Source organism: Sinocyclocheilus grahami, unplaced genomic scaffold (genome assembly GCF_001515645.1).
Source record: "Sinocyclocheilus grahami isolate Dianchi unplaced genomic scaffold, SAMN03320097.WGS_v1.1 scaffold441.1, whole genome shotgun sequence".
Classification (NCBI taxonomy): Eukaryota; Metazoa; Chordata; class Actinopteri; order Cypriniformes; family Cyprinidae; genus Sinocyclocheilus; species Sinocyclocheilus grahami.
In genome coordinates, this window is record NW_015505620.1 from 339587 (window position 1) to 348559 (window position 8973).

General features: G+C 38.6%; 1 protein-coding gene across 1 annotated transcript; it reads left to right on the forward strand.

The window, feature by feature from the left end:
- Positions 1-5382: 5382 nt before the first annotated feature.
- On the forward strand, positions 5383-6958 carry LOC107552126 (transmembrane channel-like protein 6). The gene is made up of 3 exons (XM_016233955.1): positions 5383-5526; positions 5614-5692; positions 6882-6958. The coding sequence occupies exons 1-3, from the start codon at positions 5396-5398 to the stop codon at positions 6948-6950; spliced, it is 279 nt and encodes a 92-aa protein (XP_016089441.1). The 5' UTR covers positions 5383-5395; the 3' UTR covers positions 6951-6958.
- Positions 6959-8973: the final 2015 nt, after the last annotated feature.

Below are 8973 nucleotides of genomic sequence, written 5' to 3' on the forward strand. Positions count from 1 at the left end.
GGTTTCAAACATGGCGAAACGAAAGAGAGATGATGGTGCTGCTAGGTGGAATTATGGAGGGAAGGTTCGTGGCGCTGTGGCAACAGTACTCCTGCCTGTATGATGTGTCATCGAGGGACTACCACGACAAAACAAAGAAAGGAAAATGCTGGCGAACTATAGTGGAAGCGCTTCAGCAATGTTTACACTCTTGTTTTCGGAAGTCAGTCGCTAGTTCCGCCTTCTCGATGACATCACGCGCGTCGATAAAGACATTACGCAATGAATGGTCGGGAAGCAACGTGTAGTCTGACATGTTTCTTGTCCACGACACGACAAGATTTTAGGAGTCAGAATCGTGTAATCTGACAGTGACTATCGTGACCGACAACAATATCGTGTAGTCTGAACCCGGCATTAGTCATTTATAGGCTTCACTGGGTTGAAGGTGCATGGAGGATAGAAGATTGAGTTTAATGCTTTAAATGTAAAAGTGTAGTTCCTCCGAAAGTGAAATTCTGTCATCATTTATTTACCATCATGCTGTTCTTCAGTGAAACACAAAAGGAGAAAACATAAGCTGAATGTACTTGCTAAGTGAATGGGAATTCTGGAATACTGCCAAAAATACAAAAAGCATCATGAAAGTGGATCATGTGACTGATGCACTGTATTTCAGCTTTCGTGAACAGATTTTGTGAGAAGCAACGCAAAAGTGAAGTTGTTATTTACTCATTTGCAGTTTTCAAACTTGCCATGTTGTGGTTGGTCACATGACATCCAAGAAACAATGGCATCAAACCTAGAGCAACACAGGCTATTTTAAAGGTTTAAAGGCTATTTTTCTACTATTTTTGAATTAGACACAAGTGTGAATGACCTTTGTGAACTTTTTTTTTTCTTCACACATAGATATCATATGGTTCCTAAGACTTGGAACATAGCCAGTTACATGAGCTACCTTTTTTACAGTCTCAGAAACATTTTTACAAAAACTTTACCTATAGAGGTACAGCATTGACAATTTTGTAGCGTATCTACATCTAAGTAGTACCTTGTGGATACATATTATACTCTAATGTACTAATATGCAACTTTTTGGGGCAGATAAGTTACAGAGTTGACCCTTTTAAGGGTACTGTCCCAGTATAATGTTTGCTCATTTTTTCTTATAGTATACCTTTATTGAACCTTTCATCTAAGTATGGAAAAGGGCAGCTATACCTAACATCAACTTTTGTGTTTCATGAAAGACAGAAAATAATACAGGGTAGAAAGAAAACAATACAGGTGTGTAATGACATTATATCAGAAGTGTCATATTTGGGAGAAGTTTTCCTTGTGCTGCAATGTACTGTTGAAAGAAATTGTGTCTTTAACTCTATAATAATTCATTAGAAATGTTCTATTTACAGTATATTTTTATGATATCCAGGGTCAATTAAATGTGTATGTTTGTCACCCCCTTTATAGACGAGTTTGATGATGAACTTCCAACCACCCAGGAAACACTGGAGGGGCACTCAGATGAGCACATTCTTCATCAAACTCCTGTTTTTCCCATCCTTCACTGGGGCCCTTGCATTTGTCATTTATACAATGTGGAGGTTTGTCTCTTCAGAGTATACATTCACATTCTCCAGAATACGATGCAGATGGAGGACCAAATCTGGCAAAATCAAAAATAAATAAAGCATTAAAGGGTTAGTTCATCCAAAAATGAAATTCTGTCATTAATTACTCACCCTCATGTTGTTTCAAATCCGTAAGACCTTCGTTCATCTTCGGAACACAAATTAAAGGCCGGGACACACCAAGCCGACGGTGACGGCGAGCGGCGGTCGGGCTAGTTTGTTTGGTGTGTTCCACTCGTCGGGCTCACGTCGGTGGCAGTTTGCCCGATTCAGCATGTTGCATCGGCGCTGGGACCGTCTGCGTGAGTGAGAGCTCTGATTGGATGTTCAGTTCAGCGAACGAGTCAGTGCCCGAGAATTAAAGCGAAAGTGATGAAAACAAGCACTTAAATGAAGGCGGTACAGACAGAAGGCTGTTTAAATGTTACATGATCTTTCCCAATCATTCTAATACGCAAATGTTTTCATAGCAACATGAGCCGCTTAAAATGATTAAAGTTATCATCGTTACTGATATTCAAAATGGTAAGCAAGCCTGCTTTGTTTACGTTTCGTATATCTGCATTTATCTCGTATATCTTTGTTTCGGTTTCTCCTTTTGAATGACGAATATATACTATTGATAGCTGCTGATATAGACCGTTAATTCCTCTCACGCATGCGCAGAACGCACGTGTTAGTTTGCCGTCGGCTGTAGTCTGTGCGGTGTGTTCGAACACCGTCGACTTTCGTCGCCGCTAGTTCTTTGAAGTCGGCTTGGTGTGTCCCGGCCTTAAGATATTTTTTGATGGAATCTGAGAGCTGTCTGACCCTGCATAGACAGCAATACAACTTACAAGGGTTAATGCAACCACAATACAAGGGTTAGTTCACCCAAAAATTAAAATGAGCCCATAAATTACTCACCCTCAAGTCATCCTAGGTGTATATGACTTTCTTCTTTCAGACGAATCCAGTCGGAGTTATCTTTGTCTTTGATCACAGTGTTTGATCTTTCAAGCTGTTATCCGTCCAAAAGCAGTTAAATAAAATGCGCCCATGCATTAAAAAAAGTGCCTCACACGACTCCAGGGGGTGAACAAAGGCCTTCTGTAGTGAATCGATGCATTTTTGTAAGAAAAATATCCATATTCAAAACGTAATAATCACTTTAATCTAGCTTGCGCTCACTGTTGTACAACACACCAAGCCAACGGTGACGGCGAGCGGCGGTCGGGCTAGTTTGTTTGGTGTGTTCCACTCGTCGGGCTCACGTCGGTGGCAGTTTGCCCGATTCAACATGTTGCATCGGCGCTGGGACCGTCGGCGCGAGTGAGAGCTCTGATTGGATGATCAGTTCAGCGAACGAGTCAGTGCCCGAGAATTAAAGCGAAAGTGATGAAAACAAGCACTTAAATGAAGGCGGTACAGACAGAAGGCTGTTTAAATGTTACATGATCTTTCCCAATCATTCTAATACGCAAATGTTTTCATAGCAACATGAGCCGCTTAAAATGATTAAAGTTATCATCGTTACTGATATTCAAAATGGTAAGCAAGCCTGCTTTGTTTACGTTTCGTATATCTGCATTTATCTCGTATATCTTTGTTTCGGTTTCTCCTTTTGAATGACGAATATATACTATTGATCGCTAGTTTGCCGTCGGCTGTAGTCTGTGCGGTGTGTTCGAACACCGTCGACTTTCGTCGCCGCTAGTTCTTTGAAGTCGGCTTGGTGTGTCCCGGCCTTAAGATATTTTTTGATGGAATCTGAGAGCTGTCTGACCCTGCATAGACAGCAATACAACTTACAAGGGTTAATGCAACCACAATACAAGGGTTAGTTCACCCAAAAATTAAAATGAGCCCATAAATTACTCACCCTCAAGTCATCCTAGGTGTATATGACTTTCTTCTTTCAGACGAATCCAGTCGGAGTTATCTTTGTCTTTGATCACAGTGTTTGATCTTTCAAGCTGTTATCCGTCCAAAAGCAGTTAAATAAAATGCGCCCATGCATTAAAAAAAGTGCCTCACACGACTCCAGGGGGTGAACAAAGGCCTTCTGTAGTGAATCGATGCATTTTTGTAAGAAAAATATCCATATTCAAAACGTAATAATCACTTTAATCTAGCTTGCGCTCACTGTTGTACACTAGAAGCAGTTCCGGGGGAATGACGTATGAGTTCAGCTTTGCGCATGCGCCGCTCAGAAGTGACGCACGCGGAAACACAGCGGAGAGATCAAAACAAAACAACGGTCACTAATTAGAAGTACTAAACGAGGATTTGTAAAGAAGAATTTCGGTGGATTTCGATATAAGCCAAGAGGAGACTGGTTTTCCTTCAGCTGGACGTAAACAGCGTATGCTGTTCTTTGTCAGCTGCGTCACGCCGGATCTGTTTCCTACATGGTTGTGATTTGATCTGAACGAAAAAAGCGTATCCATGATCAGATTATTTTACCGATCTCCTTGCAACGTCTCTGGACTTGGGAACATTTCGGTTGTATTGCTGTCTATGCAGGGTCAGACAGCTCTCAGATTCCATAAAAAATATCTTAATTTGTGTTCCGAAGATGAACGAAGGTCTTAAAGGTTTGAAACAACATGAGGGTGAGTAATTAATGACAGAATTTTCATTTTTGGGTGAACTATCCCTTTAATACACACCCCAGAGCTTCCTTTCAAGGTGGTCTAGCATACTGGTAAAAAAAAAGTCCTTTTGACAATTTTAAAAGGATAGTTGTCTCGAAAAATAAAAATTCTCACATTGTTCTTTTCTCGGTGGAACACAAAAGATATTTGAAGAATGTTTCAGCAGGTTTTGTCCTTCACATATGTTCACATGAATTGTTCCTTCATACGGCATGTTTGTCTTGACACAATGCAAATTATGTAAATTATATAGAGACGTTAAAGTGCTAGTGTGTTTTGTTCTCTTAGGGTCAGGCCCTCATCAGATTGCGGGCCCTTTAGTAACCTCCACAGCATGCTTCGCTTAGGCAAGATGTGGATCAGGGGCCTGAGCAAGTCAAAGCCCAGTATGTTCTGGCTCAGCTGGGCTTATAATCACCTGGTGGACAACCCTTTGTTCCTCTTCATCACGGCAGGCCTGTTCCTGTGAGTACTCCTCACTCGTGGTCTGCTGGGTGCAGTAGAGATCAGATTTGGGTCATTTTTTAAACTGTCATCTCTGTCTCTTTCCAGCACCATTATATACATTCACATGCATCTGTTTCCTACATGGTTGTGATTTGATCTGAACGAAAAAAGCGTATCTGTGATCAGATTATTTTACCGATCTCCTTGCAACGTCTCTGGACTTGGGAACATTTCAGTTGTATTTCTGTCTATGCAGGGTCAGACAGCTCTCAGATTCCAAAAAAAATATCTTAATTTGTGTTCCGAAGATGAACGAAGGTCTTAAAGGTTTGAAACGACATGAGGGTGAGTAATTAATGACAGAATTTTCATTTTTGGGTGAACTATCCCTTTAATACACACCCCCTAGCATACTGGTAAAAAAAAGTTCTTTTGACAATTTTAAAAGGATAGTTGTCTCGAAAAATAAAAATTCTCACATTGTTCTTTTCTCGGTGGAACACAAAAGATATTTGAAGAATGTTTCAGTAGGTTTTGTCCTACACATATGTTCACATGAATTGTTCCTTCATACGGCATGTTTGTCTTGACACAATGCAAATTATGTCAATTATATAGAGACATTAAAGTGCTAGTGTGTTTTGTTCTCTTAGGGTCAGGCCCTCATCAGATTGCGGGCCCTTTAGTAACCTCCACAGCATGCTTCGCTTAGGCAAGATGTGGATCAGGGGCCTGAGCAAGTCAAAGCCCAGTATGTTCTGGCTCAGCTGGGCTTATAATCACCTGGTGGACAACCCTTTGTTCCTCTTCATCACGGCAGGCCTGTTCCTGTGAGTACTCCTCACTCGTGGTCTGCTGGGTGCAGTAGAGATCAGATTTGGGTCATTTTTTAAACTGTCATCTCTGTCTCTTTCCAGCACCATTATATACATTCACATGCAAGTTTTGGATGGCCAAAAGATGATCATTGTAAGGTTACAAGAACAAATAGACAATGTGAGTATCATGAGCCTTGTGGAAAAGTACGGTAGCATTTTTTTAAAAAGTACCTATTACTTAATACTTTAAAAGAATATACTTAAGTGTGAACTTAATATTAAATATTATTATATTAAATGTAATTAGTTGAACTTAAGTTTTTTTTCATGCACTTAAACAGGACTTAAGTACCTTATATGTAATTTAAAAATTATATTGTCTTTGAAGTATGGATAAAGTGTACTGCTGAAGGTACTGACAAGCTTATGTGGTAAACTAAAATTTAATGAAATTTCTATTGAAACCTGTATGTCATGCATTTAAATATACTTGTATTTAAACATTTGTAATGGTGAAGTTGCGATTTAGTACATTTCAAATATGTTAACTTTAAATGCAATATCAAATAAAAAACACTAGTTAAATTATAGTCAAGTACTTTACATGCGTTTTAGTGTGCTAGTCAACACAAAATAAGTGTACTTCTTTAAAGCACATCAAAAGTGTATTAAAACATAATGCTTTTAAAAACATTTAATTTGAAATGATTACAAAGTGTCTCAAGAAAAAAAAAGTCAAGAAATTAAAAGTCTCTTTAAGTGCACTTAAGTGTCTTTTTATTTCATTAATATATTATCTGCAAGTACAGTTTTTTTAAATATACTTTTAAGATTTGAGGTACACAGCAAGTGCACATTATTAAGTATAATTAAGGGGATACACTTTCAATTAGTAAACTTGGTTTCCATGTTTAATGGGGACATTCCATGGGCATAATGGTTTTTCTACTGTACAAACGGTATGTTCTATCCCCTCACCCTACCCTAAACTTACCCCTCATAGAAAACTACAGGCATTTTTATGTTTTCAAAATTTTCTTTCTGTATGACTTACAAGCTGTTTTCCTCGTGGGGACCAAAATGTCCCAACAAGGTCAAAATTGACTGGTAATACTATACTTGTGGGGACCCCATAATGTAGTGACTACACACACACACACACACACATACATGGTTCATGTGGAATCTGCATAGGTGTAATGGTTTTTATTCTGAGCTAGTCAAATTTTCTATCCTCTAACAGAAATCTTCTGGCATTTTTTTAATAAAAAAAACCCACTGTTTATTATGTTTTTTAACCATTTGGTTTACGAGGACATGACACACAGCCTAATGATTTCTTGTTATCATCTCATTTGGCTTCTTAGGAGGGTGAAGATAAGAAGTTCCTCATAGCTAAACTACAGAGCCTCAATGAGGCGAGTGCTCCGCAGTGAGCTTTCAGTCTTTCCTTTTAACTCGAAATTCTCCCTTTACATTCTGCATTCAGGATGTTTGATGTTCAGATAAAATGAATGTTTGAAGACAAATTCCACAGCTTTCAACATGTTGCAGTGGTTCACTTCTTTCTTGTTTCCATGACCTCGTCACCTGCTGATTTGTTTCATCCAGGAAGGCTGAATTCTACAGAAATGAATTCAGAAGGATACATTGTGGAAACAACCTCAAAAAATATACCTGAGAAACCGGTGCGTCTTATATAGAACGCAAATTGCACTCATATTTAGTAGTGTTATTGTCATTTAGTCATAAAAATATTAAATGAAAAGGTTCATTTTTGCTTATGGAAATGTTTTTGTTTGTCAGTTTATGCCACTGCTTAAAGGCTATATTTTTGTATGGTTGAGGATGTGATAATCATTTTAAATATTTAGAGAACTGTTTTAAAGGGCAACAGGGTATCAACATGTTAATGATGAGATTCACTTCAGTTTATCTCTGCTGTGTTTTGTACGTTTGAAATCAACAAATGAATGCAACATATCTGTAAATGACAATTATTTGTGAATAATTGCTCTTATTTTACATTGTTATTGAGATATCACACAACTCTGTGAAATGCACGTGTCCGATTCGTCAAATGATCATGTTTCTTTTTTTGTATACTGTATAACCTTTCCACGGTGCTAGTGTCTTTTGAATAATTGTTAAATCAGTTTTGTGATAAAGATCGACTGACTGAACAGTACTCATTATTTTTACTGGTGTATTTCCCTTGGACAAAGACTGCTAAGGTCACTTGACATTGTAATATGTGACCCTGGAGCACAAAAGCAGTCTTAAGTCGCTGGGGTATATTTGTAGCAATAGCCAAAAATACATTGTAGGGGTCAAAATTATTGATTTTTCTTTTATGCCAAAAATCATTAGGATATTAAGTAAAGATGTTCCATGAAGATATTTTGTAAATTTCCTCCTGTAAATATATTAAAACTTAATTTTTGATTAGTAATATGCATTGCTAAGAACTTCATTTGGACAACTTTAAAGGCGAGTTTTTTGCACCCTCAGTGTAACGGGGCTGACGAGACGTGAGACGTGTGGATCCATCTGCAAGCTTTTATTAAAGAGACGTGGTATAACAGGCAGGGTCGAACAATGGCAAACAGGTATATGGCGGGCAAAAACACAAGAATAGTCCTAGGGCTAGCGTAGGTCACCGATCGGCAGACAGAATCACAGGGGCGAGACGAGAGGGAGAAATCCAGGAAAACAGGCAAAGATCAGAAACCGCAAAAACAGGCAAGGCAAAACAAGGAAAACACGGAGACTCAGAAAGGGGTACAGGCTAAACAATATTCAGCCGAGGACAGTGGTTTGAGTGGGTGTTATATAGTGAGTGAGGTGATAAGAAACAGCTGTGTGCAATGAGTGCAATCAGTGCAGTGTGCAAACCGTGCAATGAATGATGGGATATGTAGTCCGGGGTGCTATGCAACAGTTTGTGTTGTGCGAGAGTCAATGTAAAGGAAAGGGTGACCTCTGGTGGTGAATAAACGGAAGGCCATGGACCGAATTCGTGACACTCAGATTCCAGATTTTCAAACAGTTGTATCTCGGCCAAATATTGTTCTATCCTAACAAAACATACATCAATGGAAAGCTTATTTATTCAGCTGATGTATAAATCTCAATTTTGAAAAATATACCCTTATTTTGTGGTCCAAGGTCACATACAGGGACGGATTATGACGCAGCGGTGCCCTTGGCACGGACCATTTAAAGGCCCCCCTTGGTTGAAATTTCGTTCCTTTTTTATTCAAAATTTTTTCAAACTTGTTAACTATATCATAAAATATCACGATTCTCAAATATAAGTAAATACATTTTGCACCTTTATAGATCATGTTAGTTTATCTATAATGGGTTATGGGGAAAGTATCCTAATATTAGTGTAATCTATTAACTAGCCTATGCATAAAACCCCCCAAAAAAAGCAGGAAGGCAGATTTGAATTTG

Excerpts from the sequence above, each read along its gene's own strand:
- LOC107552126 (XM_016233955.1), top strand. The coding sequence starts at position 5,396 with ATGCTTCGCTTAGGCAAGATGTGGATCAGGGGCCTGAGCAAGTCAAAG. Across the intron at positions 5,527-5,613 it reads ATCACGGCAGGCCTGTTCCT|CACCATTATATACATTCACA; the intron begins GTGAGTACTCCT and ends GTCTCTTTCCAG. Across the intron at positions 5,693-6,881 it reads TACAAGAACAAATAGACAAT|GAGGGTGAAGATAAGAAGTT; the intron begins GTGAGTATCATG and ends TTGGCTTCTTAG.